The 18,419-nt window shown below is 35.5% G+C and overlaps 1 protein-coding gene across 1 annotated transcript in view; it reads right to left on the reverse strand.

Moving 5' to 3' along the window:
- Window positions 1-9,330: 9,330 nt before the first annotated feature.
- The window catches only part of LOC123656541, a 31,433-nt gene continuing 22,344 nt past the window's right edge, over window positions 9,331-18,419 (reverse strand). The window contains exons 13-18 of the mRNA XM_045592211.1: window positions 15,970-16,153; window positions 13,629-14,038; window positions 12,690-12,856; window positions 11,958-12,061; window positions 11,089-11,227; window positions 9,331-9,825 (exon numbers count right to left, since the gene is read on the reverse strand). Coding sequence (XP_045448167.1) covers window positions 9,409-9,825; window positions 11,089-11,227; window positions 11,958-12,061; window positions 12,690-12,856; window positions 13,629-14,038; window positions 15,970-16,153 — 1,421 coding nt within the window. The 3' untranslated portion in view covers window positions 9,331-9,408. The remainder of the gene's footprint in view (window positions 9,826-11,088; window positions 11,228-11,957; window positions 12,062-12,689; window positions 12,857-13,628; window positions 14,039-15,969; window positions 16,154-18,419) is intronic.

Consider the following 18,419-nt stretch of genomic DNA (forward strand, 5'->3'; position numbering starts at 1 on the left):
CTTCAAAAACATAGGACTTTCATTCTAACTAACCAACCCCCGTTTCACCCCCTTAGGGGTCGAGTTTCGTAAAATCGGTTCTTAGCAAATGTCTACGTCCTATAAAAAACCTACCTGTCAAATTTCAAGTTTGTATCTGTTATAGTTCCGGAGATTTCGTAATGAGTGAGTCAACTTACCATCCTCCATTTTAACCCCAAAAGGGTGTTGATTTCTTAAGATACATTATTTGGACACCTTTTCACTATCTATAGAGCATACATTTTAAATTTCAAGTCTCTTACTTCAAAAACGTAGGACTTTCATACAAACTTCCAGCCCCCGTTTCACCCCCCTTAGGGGTCGAGTTTCGTAAAATCCGTTCTTAGCAAATGTCTACGACCTATAAGGAGCTTACTTGCCAAATTTCAAATTTTTAGGTGTTATAGTTTCTGAGATTTCGTGATGAGTGAGTCAACCTACCATCCCCCGTTTTAACCCCAAAAGGGAGTTGGTTTTTAAAGATACATTATTTGGACACCTTTTTATCATCTATAGAGCATACATTTTAAATTTCAAGTCTCTTACTTCTAAAACATAGGACTTTCATACAAACTTCCAACCCCCGTTTTACCCCCTGAGGGATCGAATTTCGTAAAATTCATTCTTAGCGGTAGTTTACGCTGTATAAGGAACCTCCCTGCTAAATTTCAAGTTTGTAGGTGTTATAGTTTCGGAGATTTCGTGATCAGTGAGTCAACCTACGATGCCCCGTTTTAACCCCAAAAAGGGGTTGATTTCTAAATATTCATTATTTGATCACTTTTTCACCATCTATAGAGCTTACATTTTAAATTTTAAGTCTCTTACTTCAAAAACATAGGACTTTCATACAAACTTCCAACCCCCGTTTCACCCCCTTAGGGGTCGAGTTTCGTAAAATCCGTTCTTAGCGGATGCCTACGTCTTATAAGGAGCCTACCTGCCAAATTTCAAGTTTGTAGGTGTTATAGTTTCGGAGATTTCGTGATGAATGAGTGACCTTTCGCTTTTATATATATTATTATAGATAATTCATTAACATCTAATATTTTAGTCAAAAAATCGTTTATACTACGGTCACCAATATAAGTTTTTAAATAATAATTACATGATTATATTTGTTGCTAAAATTATAATTATTCAAAAACGGGACATTTACCATGTTTTTTATTACACTTGTTCTCGTGAACAAGACATTCGTAGCTATATTTGAAATATCGAGTTCCGAAAAATGAAAATAACTAACATAGTAAATATCCCGTTTTTGAATAATTTTAGGGTCACCAATGTCATCTAATACTCGGAGGTGTATCTTTGTACTTATATTTGTTTCTGCTCTGGGCGTATTTCCATTTAGATTTCGCCACTGAACTTTGGGTGCCACTTATAGCTGTCGTACCAGTTATCTGCCAAACCGCAGTGGAGCAGCATCGTGGATTAAGCTACAAATCTTCAGTTAGATTTAAATTCATTATTCAAAATGTGTCTGAATACACGATAGGAACAGGAAAATTTATCAGCAAACTTGTAATCCGCCCTGGCATCGCACGTTGGTTGTAGATATGACCAAGACTTGATTTTTTTTAATCATTACTAACTTAAAAATTACGTAATTATAACTTGAAAAAAATCCAAACTACTTTGAAAACTTTTTCGTTTGTATTATTATTGGTATGCCTACACCTATGTACTTTCTGGAAAATTCTATTAGAAAACTTGAACAAAAGACTTTGGAATAAAAATATTCTTAAGATTTGCTAAAAATTAGCACTTAAAGGATACAGTGGGATGTGCAAGACCAGTCGACATGAATTATTTAATTTTTAACGCTAACACAAAATGCCGTTCTATGTTCATATAAAACGGTGGAAAAGGATTTCAAACTAATAGTATTTTTATAATTTAAAATTGTTGTTGCAGTCTTAGAAAGGAAAAAATTCTGTAGAAAGTGACTATTTTTGTTTTATAGTTGAATCTATTTAATTTGATTTTTCTTATTCTTATATATATATGGTTTTACAAAATACTAAATTGTGAATTAAAACCACATATATCGCAGAAAAATTACGACCGCTTTATCAAATTTCTTAATTAAACAACTTCAACACTTACTTTTCCAATTTTTCGCTATATCTAATCCCTATTAGGGCATAAAGTTATAAAGAAACTTGTGAAAAAAATTATAAATATTTACAGACGCTGCTAAGTAATATACGTGATAATTCTAAATCTGATTTAAAAATGTGTAAGTCGCGTTCAGGATAAGCTTTGCAATAAAATGTATTGTGTAAAAAAGACACAGCTAGTAAGAAAGTCTTGAACGCTTTTTTAAAATAATTTTATTGATTTACCGATTCAGCCGGTGACATCCGACTGCTGGGCATAGGCCTCTCCGTGTGGAAGAACGGTTAAAGGTTAAATAAACGTATTACAATCAAATATTTAGAAAAAAATAAAAACATATAAGGCGATTTAACATATAAAAAGATGGACGATACTTTTACTGTAGGGTTAACATAAATTAAAGCACAGTTTCCAATCATTCAAATCTTTAGGCTTAAATTAATTCTCATCATAATTCGATTACTAATATATTTATAGTATTAAAAAAAACAATCGTTCCAGAAAGTAGATGTACACATAATCAAATACCTTCAACAGTAAAAAGGTATGAAAAAAAAAGAATAATAATCGGCAACATCAAAAAATGTATATATCAACATAATATCTGTGGCTTGTACACAGGGAGAATTTATCAAAGCACCGACCTCGCCGGGATATTGGCAAATTGCTCGACGCAACACAATCGTCACTATGCCTTTCACGTGACATTGATTCCTTTTGTTGTTCTACCTACAAAGTAAACTAAATTTTCTCTTTTGGTATTTGAATTTATTCTTTAAATTATAAACACATACATGCATATGCTTGTATAGAAATCTGTCAATAACTTCGAATAAGCAATTATTTCATAAACTCAAATAACAAAATAACAGGTACGCTTTCATTTTAAATATTTTTCTTGTAAGTGTGACTTGTATCGATTTCTTTGTGAATGACAAAATACTTTACTTCTATTAAATTTTATTAACAAAATTGCGTTAAACACTTTTGACTCGATTGTAATTTTGAAACTCGATATTTTGGCGACATTGCAATCGTCATGTAATGGGTGACCGGGTAAGTCTCGAAGAATCAAGTGTCCATAGAGACCGTGGAAGGTTAAAAACTAACATCAGTTGTGTTGAATCACGTCAATAATACTACTAACAATAACATAAATCGAATACCAACTGAATACAGAAGCGGTCCCGATTGCGACCCCGCACATAAGCGATACAAGTATACAAGTATATAAGTATAAAAGTGTTTGTCGTGATCTGTAAAACCCATAATGCAATAAAAAAATGTGTTCTGAATTCTGAACAGAGAATTTAATCTTATCATATAACTACGATGTATGTATTGACTTATATATTCGTATTTTGTTACAAATATTCATATTGAAATTTGCGCACAGATGCTGTCACAATACCAAGTTCTCTGCCTTTAGGTTTCCTGGAAGGAGTAATTGTTTAGGGATAACTTTGCTTTATCATTTATCTCTGTAATATTTCCACTTCAGGGTACTTTAGCGAATGAACTATTCAACGAATGAGGTAATGGTTAAATCTACATGACAGCTGTCAAAAATATTTTTAGGATAAAGATAAAAACATAAAATGAGGTTTCATTATTATTGTGAAATAAAAAGTTTGTATAGGTATGTGCGGACAGGCCACATTACAATAAAGCGAATTATTATTACTTGTATTGTTAACGTTTAAACTTAGAAAATATAAAGTAATTACGAATCGCGATACAAAGAAAATTCTCCATACAATTATATAAAGTTTTTACATTACATAGCTGTGAAAGTTAAATACCACTGAACTTTTGATCCAATTTCATTGTCGGCTAAAGCGCGAACTCCGAAGTATATTAACATATTACTGTACGTGAAAATTTTGCAAATTACCGAAATATTATATTATCGAAATATTATAATATTATATTATTATCGCGTATTCATATTTTTGTATCGATTTTGGCCAATTCACGCTCCGAAATATATACTTAGTCCTTATAAAATATTTATCAGTATTGAAGACATTTTAAAAAAAAGTTTATACCCTAACAAAATCTTTTAAGTCTGGTTCTGAAAGTTTATTTTTGATTTGGTTTTCCTGTCGCGCCTCACAGAAACCGTAAACCCGTTAATCCTAATTGTTATTATAAAAACCCCATAACCCTATTATATTTGCAACTATACAAAGTAAGTAAACAAGCTCATCTACAGAGAGAGCCTTACACAAACAGTTGCCATCCTGACGACACAAACAAAAATGCATTGAGGAACGTTTTAATTCTGTTTTTAGCCATTCTTTCATTTTAGTTTAGTAGTGCAAATATTTCTGCACAGATAATTTCGCCAAAGTCAGATACACTAAAAGATTAGTTGGTGCGGCCCAGATTACGAATTTCTTAAATTTGAAAGAAAAAAGAGTGGTATCATTCGGTCTATAATTTTTTATTATTTTTTTTTTTTTATCAATTTACACCAAATTCGATTATTATCAGAAATAATAATAAAATAAAGCTTTTTAGTATTTAATGATTATTAGTCAGAGAAGCGTGACGGAATGTCTCGCGAGATTTAATTACCTTCGCGCTTAAATAAATACTAAGCAATCACTTAAATTAATTTTCTATTACACCACGCTGCTCTAATGCGGGTTAGCGGATATATTCCCTACTATGAGTAACAATCGCTATCAGGTGTAAATGACAACAACCGGAACCGACAGCTCACTTGCTCCCCTAGGCACGGTGGAGAGAACCGCAAGGACTAACAAACAGACCGGAAATAAATATTTCTAAAAACACAAACATCCACTTCGAGCGGAAATTGAATCCGCGACCGTCGTTATTTAGACGCCGCCGACACGGCACAGGGTATAAATTATCCTAAGACGAATGTATTTTCTCAAATAAATCTTCAATATAAGTAAAACTTATTTATTTTATTATAAGTAAAACTTAACCGCTAATATTTATATTGCTACTTGCTAAGCACCCAACTCTAGAACGGTTGGACTCGTTGGACCAAATCGTCTAGCTTTCAGTTTTGATGGCTGTAATGTATGCAACGGTTCGTATACAGTTAGACTAGTCTAGTTTTAACTGAGGTAGGGCACAGCAGGAATTTCCTGCTCAAAACATGGAGCAGCCCGACTGGGGTAGTACCTCGACCTTACAGAAGATCACAGCAAAATAATACTGTTTTCAAGCAGTATTGTGTTCCTGTTGGTGAGTAAGGTGACCAGAGCTCCTGGGGGGATTGGGGATTGGGTCGGCAACGCGCTTGCGATGCTTCTGGTGTTGCAGGTGTCTATAAGCTACGGTAATCGCTTACCATCAGGTGAGCCGTACGCTTGTTTGCCGACCTAGTGACATAAAAAAAAAAAAAAAAAAAAAAAAAAAGTCAAGGTAGTACGGGATTCTAGAAATTTTTGAAGTTGCATTACTATGTCGCCGCATTTTTCAGCACTCTTGTGGCTAATTTTGTCAATTCTTTATAACTGCCTTTGCCAGAATAATCTGTTTTGTATTTCATGCGTATATAATCTCAGCGTTTAAAAACAACGATTGTGCTGATGTTTCCTGAACAAAAGCCTACACATTATCTAATAATATTTCTCGTTTTATGATATCTATTTTAACATGTTCAGTTAAACAATTGAAAAACGTCAAGGTGGACTAATATAGGTATTTTATAAGCTAAAAATGCAAAAAAGATATCTCCTTCCCTTTAGAAGTTAATAAATGGATAAACAAAGATCAATTTTATGAACAGACCACTGTTTATTACAGGATATCAGTGATGTAGCGAGCTTAACTCGCACCCGGGGCACATTACCTTTTTAGCGCCCAAGTCGAAAACTATATATGATCAGCATTTTTTTGTTTTGCGTACCATTTGGCGCCCCTTTGTAAGTAGCGCCCAGGGTATGATGCCTACCTCCCCCCCCCCCCCCCCCGACACCACCCCTGCTACGCCACTGCAGGATATATCTCCAAATATGTGTGTAACATAAAACCACATAGAAATATATCTTTAATAACAAACTTAGCAACTAATGTTCTAACGACAAATAGGGATCTTGTTACGTTTTGGTATCTTGTTACTGAGAGCTTAATTAGCAGAACACAATGGTAGCGTGAGTTGACGCCTTGATTTATTATTTTCTATAACAGTATAACCACATCATATTCGTGCTTATAACTATGGGGTAAATGCTTTTGTGGAATAAACATTTTTTTATTTCAAACAGATGTTCTAAATTTTGAGTTGCGGTGACTGCTATCTAATATTATAAAGGTGAAAATACCAGCTACTTTGACTTATTATCCAAGGCAAGCGCAGTGTAGATCGTAGAAGAACATCTTGGCTAAAAATCCACGCCAATAGTTTGGGAAAAGCACCCGTTCGTTATTCAGGGCTGCGGTATCAAGGATACAAGTTGCCAAAATGATCGCCGAACTTCGTGAGAAGATGGCACTTTAAGAAGAAGAAAAAAGGGTGAAAAGTTTGTTTGTTTAAACGATCTAATCTTAAGACCTACTGGTTCGAATTGATAGATTATTTTTATGTTGGATAGCCTATTTACCAAGGAAGGCTATAAGATATTTTTTCACAAATAAACGCGTGCTAAACCGCGGAACACAGGTAATCAGTGATGAATAATAAATTTCTAACTATATCCTTCAATCATTTAAGGAATTAACACTCACGTACATTACAAATGGTGTGATAGTTTTATAGTCAATTTGCCTTTTTTATAACATCCTGTAACATCCCGCTGCTTGAAGTAAGCCTCGATCTTCATATAGTAGAAAGGTTCGATTTTACTATGAGTAACGATCGTTATCAGGTGTCTGTGATCACTACTAGGATAGGATTTTACATGTTCTAGTAGGCACGGTGAGGAGACCTACTAAGACAGAAACCCAAAGAGGAACGAAACAATTGTACAAACACAAAATTAAATATCCAAAAAAAAATCTTTATAACAATATTTAGGACAAGAATATGTATTTGTTTTCTTATTTGAGGCATTTTTTGCATTTTAATTTGTGAACTAATGGTTAAATTTATTATTTTATTGTATTTTTCAACGCCAAGTCATAATAAAATAAAAAATAAATAATTTACCCCGTTATTCTGAGATACACTTATCCCACTAGTTCAGATAACAGGTGCACTTTAATTGTGAACACATTTATTGATATAACATTAATTGTAAAAGTGTGAATTGTACCTTTATTTTGTTACGAATAAAATACTTTTTTTAATATTATTTTATACTTTATTTTACACCACAAAAATATTACAAACAAAGCATAAAGATTGTTACAGACAGTGACGTACAATGGGCGGACTTATGGCTAATTAGCCATTTCTTCCAGACAACCCAAACATTTATTATTATGTATATACGTCAAAATTCTATTAAGCATTGAGAAAAAGATAATAAATATAATAAATAAACGATATTTTAAAATCAATTTTTGTATTTTTACAACTAATTATTGTAAATATATTTTCATTCGATAAAAAACGAACAAAATAGTTATTTAATAAAACACTTTTTTCGGATTTTATCGCGGTTTATTGTTAACTTTTGATTCCCGACGTTTCGGATACTTTACAGCAACCATGGTCACGGGAGGACTGAGGTGTCAGACGTCCCAACGTTACAAAGTTATTCGAAACTACCCGACATACATCAATATCTTATATAGTCCTATCTACGCAGAATGTGCTAATTGAGTCTTTAATCTGTGGTGAATTATGCTTGGTTTTTGATTTAATTATATTAATAATGGGGTCCCAAGCAGGTGGTAATTGCCAGCCATCTTCTCTATTGAAATTTGGATGTTTTTTAATTTCAATAGCCTCACGGATCATCCTTGGTTGGAATCGGTGTTCTTTTGCGAGGATCTGTGGTTTATCGAATCTAATATAATGGCTAGCTGTGTCTAGACTGTGTTCACAGATTGCGGACTTAGTAGTCTGTGAACACAGTCTAGACACAGCTAGCCATTATATTAGATTCGATAAACCACAGATCCTCGCAAAAGAACACCGATTCCAACCAAGGATGATCCGTGAGGCTATTGAAATTAAAAAACATCCAAATTTCAATAGAGAAGATGGCTGGCAATTACCACCTGCTTGGGACCCCATTATTAATATAATTAAATCAAAAACCAAGCATAATTCACCACAGATTAAAGACTCAATTAGCACATTCTGCGTAGATAGGACTATATAAGATATTGATGTATGTCGGGTAGTTTCGAATAACTTTGTAACGTTGGGACGTCTGACACCTCAGTCCTCCCGTGACCATGGTTGCTGTAAAGTTTCCGAAACGTCGGGAATCAAAAGTTAACAATAAACCGCGATAAAATCCGAAAAAAGTGTTTTATTAAATGAGTAAAATTCGCGTAAACATTAGAAAACAATATGTGAACAAAATAGTTAATTGAAAAACAATTATAGAAATGGTTTTAAAATAAAACACGCTTTAGTTAGTATATTTTATTCAATAAAACAATAATTTACAATTAAATACTCTTAAAACCCGTGACTCTTAACTAGAAGTTACTACAAATGCAGTAAGTACCTACTTTATTTCATTTAAACATGTGTATCGAGAACCTCTTATCTCTTCAGCGTAAAGTATTCTACTATAGCTAAAAGTTTCCATATAAAATTTTTGAAGTGAAATGAAAAATTTCAATTAGTTTTTCTCTAGAACTAGAGAATTTAATTCGTAACTATTTAGTTTAATTACTTAAATATATATATTTATACTAGCTGACTCAGCAAACGTTGTGTTGCCGATAAACGCTATTTAAAAATAGGAATTGGTGGTAGAAGGGTGAAAATTTAGGATTGTATGTATTTTTCAACGCCAAATCATAATAAAATAAAAAAACAAATAATTTATATAAAGATTAAAAAAAAAATTTTGGGGTGGACTACCCTTAACATTTAGGGGGATGAAAAATAGATGTTCGATTCTCAGACCTATCCAATATGCACACAAAATTTCATGAGAATCAGTCAAGCCGTTTCGGAAGAGTTTAACTACAAACACCGCGACACAAGAATTTTATATATTAGATGAAATTAATACAAAAATTTGATTATTAGTACCATAACACAGTAAACATAAACAAAATTTTGATAACACTGATTAAAAATAATATGTTTTCAGCCCGATAAACGTCCTAGACCTACTTCATTCAAATCCATTCAATATTTTGTTAAGTGTATCAATCAATGGTAATTCTACTCAACCTGTATGAATCCCCGACAACATTAGACGCGCCATTCTTTGGAAAGAAATTATTCCTAACATCCAAACCCGTTTCCCCAGTTGTACCATTGATCGCTGTCACCACATCATTCGTCCTCTTACCGTTTCTATGACCTAGACTCAAATTGTACCTAGATATTTCTACACCTAGGTTCCTAGAACTGAAACTCCTGCCTAAAGATTTTGTCCGTTTGACAATAAATTTGTCTCTGGGCATTTTTATGTCGTAAATTGGATTTATGATGCCTGTGCATTGGGAGTCTTGGGCTAGGCTTTGGAGGGATAGTTTAGAGGATATTAACTCTAATTGGTCGATATCTTGTTGAAGTGTCTGCATCCTTGATTGGGTTATGTGGTCTGGATAGCGTTTCTGCTGTAAAAAATTTAGCAAAAGTAAAATTTTTTTTGCCGCTCGTTAATTATGAATAGTGCAGCTTATGGCGTGAAGAATATTAAAATACATTTAGCTATTACTGAGTTTATCGAACACAAATCAATAAAAATCTTTAATCATAATCTTGTATTGTCGTAAGCATATTAAATGAATATGGGACAGATATTTCTTTTTTAAATTCGCATGTTTAAGAAACTTTGATGATATTTTTTTTTGATTGAAATAAAATTATGTAGAAACGTTATAACTATTATTTTTTTCTAGTCAAAGATCTTTCATACGAGTGATAAAATTACGCACCGCACCTCAAGTCACTCGAAGAAATTACAGACAATTTAAATCAGGCGAACATATTAAAGAAACATTAATTATAAACATATTTTAAGGAATTATTATTACGCGTACAATAATTAGAAAGAATTTATCACGAAATAAATAAATATAACAGGTGTTGTTTTTACTATGAATGTATATCGCTTCAGCGCTGTAATATCCCACCGCTAGGCTTAAGCATCTTTCCCTATAGGAGAAGGATCATTTTATTGATGATTAATATATATAAGTAGATTAAAGTATTAAATAACAATTAAAAAAATATGGCGATTAAATACTTCGTACGTGTATACTCGTATTTAAAGGACATATTTTTTAACATCATCAAAGAGTATTTAGTTTTGAACACGTTAGTAAGCGGATTGGAAGTAACGCGACTCGACACGTGTCTTTAACGCTCCGGCGATATCGACAAAGTGGAAACGACTCATGCGTTATAAGTTTAAGGTAGGTTTTCTCACTCGTGTAGGCGCTGCTTGATAAATAAATTGTGTTCAGTAATGTGTCAAAATTGAGATTTCAAATAAATTATTCAACGGCTCACACTCGACAATTTAACCTTTAACACACTTACTAAATAATTATTTAGCAAAAAATTTGATGTTATTCAAATCTTTGTAAGTTAATTGTGTATTACTTATAAATTTTTTTTGAAATAAAATCTTATCATTTCCAGCAGGATAAGAATTTTTATTTGGAGGTTCGCAAATACGCGCATACACTCACATACATAAAAACTAAATTTAACCCATTTTAGGCAACATATCCAGGAATCTAGGGCAAAAACCAATTTGTCATCATATTTGCCAGCCATTAAGAAAGTTACAATTCAGCTTTATTTGTTCATAATCTTTGTCATTCACACGACAGTTTGATTCTAGCTACAGTATGTGTCTGTATGTGTATTACCTGTTTTTCCTTATTGACATGTCGAGGCAGTGGAGGCGGTTGCGGCGCCTCGTCCTCAGACACATAGTCTGGGGGCCTCGGTCTGTACCTCTGTGGAGCCTCCGACACAGACGAGTCTGTTTCTGGCAGTCTCCAAGTGCTGGATTAAATTTTATTTATATTATTGAAAAGTGTTGTTTAAATAATAATAGCTGGTAACATTCTGCTCAAAATTTAAGGCAGCCCAACTGGGAAAGTACCTTTAACTTACAGAAGATCACAGATAAATAGTATTGCTCTCAAGTGGATAGTGTGATGGGTAAGATAACAAAAGCTTCTAGGGACTGTCAAGGGTAGGATCGGCACCCACTTGTGATGACAAATCAGCTGGCATATCAGTTGTACACATGTACTGAACATTTACCAACTTTTCAGCAATTATCTCTTAATCTCTAATATCTCGTTATTTATTTTACAAATACTTATTAAACAATGCTTGTTTCTAATAAGCAAAAACTACATATCTTTCGATTTCTTATTAAATGGTAAAAATATCAAAAGCACCAAAAAAATTATTTTCAGTGTTAGCTTTAACAACATAATGCGATATTAAAACATCTTAATATGTGTAATCGACAATACTTGACATGCACAGATCTATAACAAAATTTAATTTTAATTTTTTAAAACATGTTCCCCAAATGTGGTTACTATATAAGGAACCTCCTCCCATGCCTAACTTATGTGAACACTCATGTAAGCTTGGTTATATTTCCAATAGGAAAAGTTCGCTTAACTGTTTGTGATATAAATAAACATATTTTTTATTATTTAGGAGCCAGTCTTTAATGACCCGTATTCCGTAAATATATACTTAGTTTGGTATTTACTTGTCTCTTTCAGCGGAGCGCGCTCGGGCGGCGCGCGCGAGGCGATGGAGAGCAAACAGCGCGCCGTCACTGCGCTCCAACAGGCCGCACAGCTCCTGCAGCACCTGGCGATCGTAGCTTGTTGCAGTAGCGAATATATTCTCGTATATTTTATCTTAACCACAGCGCTCACACACACTCACTCACCGTGAACTTGCCCCTGGCCAGCAGTGCGGGCAGCAGGTCCCCGAGCGCGAGGTGCAGCGCACACACACACTCACTCACCGTGAACTTGCCCCTGGCCAGCAGTGCGGGCAGCAGGTCCCCGAGCGCGAGGTGCAGCGCACACACACACTCACTCACCGTGAACTTGCCCCTGGCCAGCAGTGCGGGCAGCAGGTCCCCGAGCGCGAGGTGCAGCGCACACACACACTCACTCACCGTGAACTTGCCCCTGGCCAGCAGTGCGGGCAGCAGGTCCCCGAGCGCGAGGTGCAGCGCACACACACACTCACTCACCGTGAACTTGCCCCTGGCCAGCAGTGCGGGCAGCAGGTCCCCGAGCGCGAGGTGCAGCGCACACACACACTCACTCACCGTGAACTTGCCCCTGGCCAGCAGTGCGGGCAGCAGGTCCCCGAGCGCGAGGTGCAGCGCACACACACACTCACTCACCGTGAACTTGCCCCTGGCCAGCAGTGCGGGCAGCAGGTCCCCGAGCGCGAGGTGCAGCGCACACACACACTCACTCACCGTGAACTTGCCCCTGGCCAGCAGTGCGGGCAGCAGGTCCCCGAGCGCGAGGTGCAGCGCTCCGCCGCAGCGCCCGCTCACCGCCTCCACAGGACTTGCGCGAGACACCACACACTCGTCACGAGCAGACCACGACATCTCCTCCGCGTCTGACGTACATGACTCCTCTACTATTTGGGACAGAAGATGTACCTCAAGTTTGATCAGCTTAACTAATCTGGTTAAAGTAAAAATGACTCATTCCGAATATGACCATAGAGCTCGATTGACGAAAGCACATGACTTGTTTATTTTAAAACTTGAAGCAAGCCACAAACAATGTTTTTGAACTGTAATATTTGCTTTAGCCTGTAATATCCCACATGTAGGAGAAGGATCAGCGCTTAAATCCACCACGCTTCTCCAAATCGGATTGGTGAACTGTACTATTTACCTAATGGAAACTCAAAGTCTATTTTAGTTTTAAATCAAGACGCCATCTTGTTAATAAGTGATTACAAATTTAGTTTTATTTTTGGGTTTCCAGAATATTCCGAAAACCTGTCTTCTTGGGAAATTCATCTTTTTTGTGCAAAACCCCTTGATATACTTTAAAGTGTGCAAACAGGCGTATAGTTTCGCCTCATAGTAATTGTACACCGTAGTTTATGGATACCTACAATAACAGGTGCATTGCAACGACGTTGCCAACACTGTCTTCCACCCTCCCCAAGAGCTCTTGCTACCATACTCACCACAGAAACACAATATTACTTGGAAATCAATGTTTTCTCGTAGCTACGAACATGTTACAGGTAAAATAAGTGTAAAAACGAATCTTAAAAACGTAACCTTAGTTCTTCAGTATTATAAAATAATGACTTCGGGATGGACTTTAAGGGCTACATTATTATTACTCTGTATTTAATTTCAAAAGTGAATAAACACTATGGAAATTACCATTTAGTGAGTCTTTCACGCTGTTAATGAAGTCCAAAGTTTCTAGTATGGATGGTCTACTTAACTCATCTTTACTTCTCATAGTAGAGCCAGCAGACCGCGGTCTTTCACGTAACTCCTTGACACTTTCCACCGGTTCTTTGTAGACTAAACTCTTTAGAGTGTGGTATTTCCTTCTTAATGTCTTGGTATCCGATTGATTTGTGATGGAAATTTCTGGAAATCCGTAAGATGTGGCTGGTCGTCTTCTTCTCGATCTTCGCCTGACTTTCGGCTGGTTCAAAGTATCGGTGTTAGATGGAGAAGGTATGATATCAGGTTTTGTGGTATTCCTCCAAAAGTTACCATTTTTTACACTTGTTAGAATTTCTTCTGTGCTTCCATTGCGTGACATTTGTTTTGACTGGGGTCTGAAATAAAATGTGTTAACGGAATCCTCAAATGAAATTATGGAATTGTAAGCACCCACACGAATTTCGCAGTTTTACCCTATTCGGGTTTTTCTGTCTTTCAGCTAACATGCAATAATCTAACATTTTTTATAAACTGCTATGTGTTTTAATGAAATTTTTCGCCTTCTACTTTTCTGTTGAACACGTTTTTAAACACAATAAGATTTTTTCAAATCATACTGGTAGTTGGAGTAATCATTATAAGTTATTGAGACTAACATTTATTTTGTGAAAAGATTATTCAACTGCGGTTTGAAGCCTAATAGAACATTTTTTTTTTTTTTTTAAATTTAATATAACGAACAAATTGTTCATCACTTCGCAACTTTTATACTAATGGCAACTCATTTAGTGTTTAATACCCACAGTTATACGCCGTGACTATTCAGTAGCCGTCTCTAATTATGTCTTTGTTTTTTACTTACCAAGCGAAATGTAATTTCTTGCGGAATAAATTAATTCCTTCCAAACGGATAACAGACGTTAATGATCATTAAATGACTGATATTAAACATAATTTTACTAAATATAAAAGAATTTAAATACTTGTAGCCTTCAATTTCATCTGTTATGTATAAGCAAGGACCTATATATATTATGACGACGTATAGACGCAGCGGTCGCAGTACTGACTCTTACGCTGGCGATCGCGGGTTCGATCCCCACTCACGACAGATATTTGTATTGGCCATGTAGATGTTTGTCGTGGTCTGGGCGTTTGTGCTTGTGTATGTGTGTTTCCGGACCCCCGACACAGGAGAAAATCCTACTGGGGGAGTTGAGTGTGAAGCGTTTATTTATTATTTATTATTATTATCACACGAGTAAGTTATGATGTTATAATATGCGGAAAATGTTATGATAATGTTGAAATTAATTAAGACAATGTTTGCGAGTGCTTGATTACAACTACCTTATTAGATAATTTAGATATTAATTTGATCCGTTACGGGCTTTGCCCGCGTTTCAGCTGAATTTGAATGAAAAGTAGAATGTAGTAAAAGTAGAGTGAGGCATTGTATGATATAAAATAATTAATATAAAACAAGCAATACCCGTGCGAATAATTCGCACTAAATAGGTAAAAAATTACCGACCGTCAATCATGTTGACGATGTTTCAAAATTAAAGGTGTCATATGTATAATTTTAATAATTAATTTACAAAATCAAAAGCAATAACACATTTTTAGTAGAGGAAGCAATTATCTATAAAATTATATATAATTTATGTGGAGTAATAAAGTTTTTTTTTTAATCTAAAAAGGGAGGCAAACATCTTAACCTTAGCGTATTACGTTCGATGTTTTAGAACGTAAATACAAACATTTCTACATAGTTCACAATCTGAGCTCCAGCCATACAGAACATTAAACACCATGTTTAGATCATTACCGTCTGATGTCTGATCTTTGACAAGAAAATTACCGAAATCCCATTTTCCGCTGGAAGATCAGGGGTCGATATAAACGCGTCGGTGCCTTGTAAATTGTAGTCAATGTGGACCGAATACTAATCAGATATGCGGAACCTGTGAGATAGCAAAGCTACCCAAATCTTGCGACTCTATTATTGTCATTTTACGTTTTGGAGACTTCATTTTCCTTGTATAAAAATGTCATATTAATATATATTATCGTGTTTTTTTTTAGGTCACCAAGAAACCATTCTATAGATTTTATATCCTACTTTAAAAGTAATTTACAGTGAATAAAGTTTTCAAAGTTAGCTAATTTTTGTTTTTTTGGGCAAGTATATCACAGTGGTTCATCTAATTACTTGGAAGGAAAGATGTTTAACATATAGAAAACAAACTCAATGAACCAGACTTACGAGACATAAATAAACTCACTTACAAAGAGTACAAAAAAAATAAAAAAATCAAGCTACCTTCCAAGCAGCGCATTGTTGAAGGCGGCCAGAACACATCGCCTGGCCAGCCGCAGCTTGGCCTCGGCCTTGTCGCGTCTGCTGAGGGTCAGCGCTCGCGCGGAGCCGTGCTCTCGGCGAGAGGGCAGCCTCAGTGGATAGGAAACCGCTAAACCGTCTCCCGTTGGGAATACGAGCCGGAAATCTGGGTTAGGAAATATTCTATCTTTAAATAGTACTATTGTTATAGCTAGCTTTGGTCTGTGACTTTATTTTGTGTCATATAGAAGTACTTCGCTTCAGCCTGTAATATCCCACTACTGGGCATAGGCCTCTTTCCCCATGTAGGAGAAGGATCAGAGCATAATCCACCACGCTGCTCTAATGCGGGTTGGCGGATATATTATCTACTATCAGGTGTACATGATGGGGAGACCCACTAGGACTTCACAAACACCCAGACCACGGCAAACACCTGTATGGCCAATACAAATGTTTGTCATGTGCGGGGATCGAACCCGCAACCGCAAACGCAACAGGTACAATCCATGGCTGTAACCGTTGCGCCAACACAGCGTCACACGGTCAACACGGTATAGAAGTACGTTATGTAACATTTAGAACTTATCTTGTATGTGAACAATGAAAAAAGACGACAAATTAATTTTTATATTCATTTTAAAGTCACAACTTACACGGGCTGTTGGATTTTCGCGCACTTTTTATATAATACGCCACGCAAGTTTGGGTATCGTCATGCGTTTTATTCAGATCAGCAGTCTCAAAATGTTTGTAGAGTTCCTATGGATGTTTGTCGTGATCTGAAGGATTCTTATTGTGTTATTTCTATCTTATGATTCACATCGCAACGAGGACCGTTGATTGCGAGCGTTTATTTATTTAGCGATTATTATTTTTTTGTGGGACGGCCTATGCTTGGGGTTTCTCTCAAAGATAGGATTAGAAATGAGACTATCCGCGAGGGAACGAAAGTAACCGACATAGCGCACAGAATTAGCAAGTTGAAGTGGCAGTGGGCTGGTCATCTGTGTCGCAGGACCGATGGCCGTTGGAGCAGACGGGTCCTGAAGTGGAGATCGCGTATTTTAAAACGCAGTGTGGGACGTCCTCCGGCCCGTTGGACCGACAATCTACGTAAGATTGCCGGTGTAGGCTGGATGAGGATTGCGGAAAACTGGGATGTCTGGCGCGAACTTGGGGAGGCCTACGTCCAGCAGTGGACTGCAATATAGCTGAGTGAATGATTTTTTGGGTGGTGAAAATCTATTACCTTTAAAAATACTTAAAATATATATATTTTATTATTCTTAAGTATATCTTATGTCCAAATAGTGCAGTAAATTTTGTTATTAAATAAATAAATAAATATATTATAACATTCACACACAGTCGTTTGTTCCTATGGTAAGCAACTTAATGCTTGTATTACATGTAACATTCGACTTTTATAACTATGCTTTTTTTAAATAAGTAATTTATACACTCATTTTAAAACTAATGCAAAATAAAACGATTCGTTTCTAATGTATGTCGTCGAATGCTATTATTTTAAACCATTTTCATCCGCGGAGGGTCGCAATGCACTCTAGACCCCTAGCTCTTCCATTATTTGTATAACCTTCAGATGTTTTGTCTACTGAGGTGGGTTAGAGCCGTATTCATAGTCGACATTTATGTTATTCTTGATATTTGTTTTTCAATTGATATTAACGTTAACGTAACGTACGTATTGCTAATATTATTTATTTATTTAACAATTTTTTTTACGTACAAAATTAGTCGACGAAAAAATAGTCAAGTAAATACGCATTATCAAAAATTACTCCAAAAGTCGTAATCAGACCTCGATGAAATTCACATGTGAACACATGATAAACATCGGCTTTCGATTAAATTAAAAATCATCAAAATCGGTACACACAGTAAAAAGTTGTGCAGATTTTCGAGAGTTTCCCTCGATTTCTCTAGGATCCCATCATCAGATCCTGGTTTGCTTATCATGGTACCACACCGGGGATATCTCCTTTCCAACAAAAAAAGAATTATCAAAATCGGTTCATAAACGACGGAGTTATCCCCGAACATACATAAATAAATATATATATATATATATATATATATATATATATATATATATATATATATATATATATAATACGGTTGAATCGAATAACTTCCTCCTTTTTTTGAAGTCGGTTAAAAATATTAAAATGATATTTTAAAGACAACAGATTCGGTTAAAGAAAATTTTTGTCTTATATTCTCAGTAATACCGTTAAAAGGCTTTTATTACAAGTGACCCTTTCAAATGTAAAAGCTCGAATCTTCCTCCAACTTTTACTTTGATTTCCCGCGGGCAGCGACGGCTTACGTTTTAAAACAAGACTTTCATTTCACGCGATAATATCTTTGTTCATTACTTTACTTATTTTCTTGGTAATTTTTGACTG

The sequence above is a fragment of the Melitaea cinxia genome, chromosome 9, assembly GCF_905220565.1.
Source record: "Melitaea cinxia chromosome 9, ilMelCinx1.1, whole genome shotgun sequence".
Lineage (NCBI taxonomy): Eukaryota > Metazoa > Arthropoda > Insecta > Lepidoptera > Nymphalidae > Melitaea > Melitaea cinxia.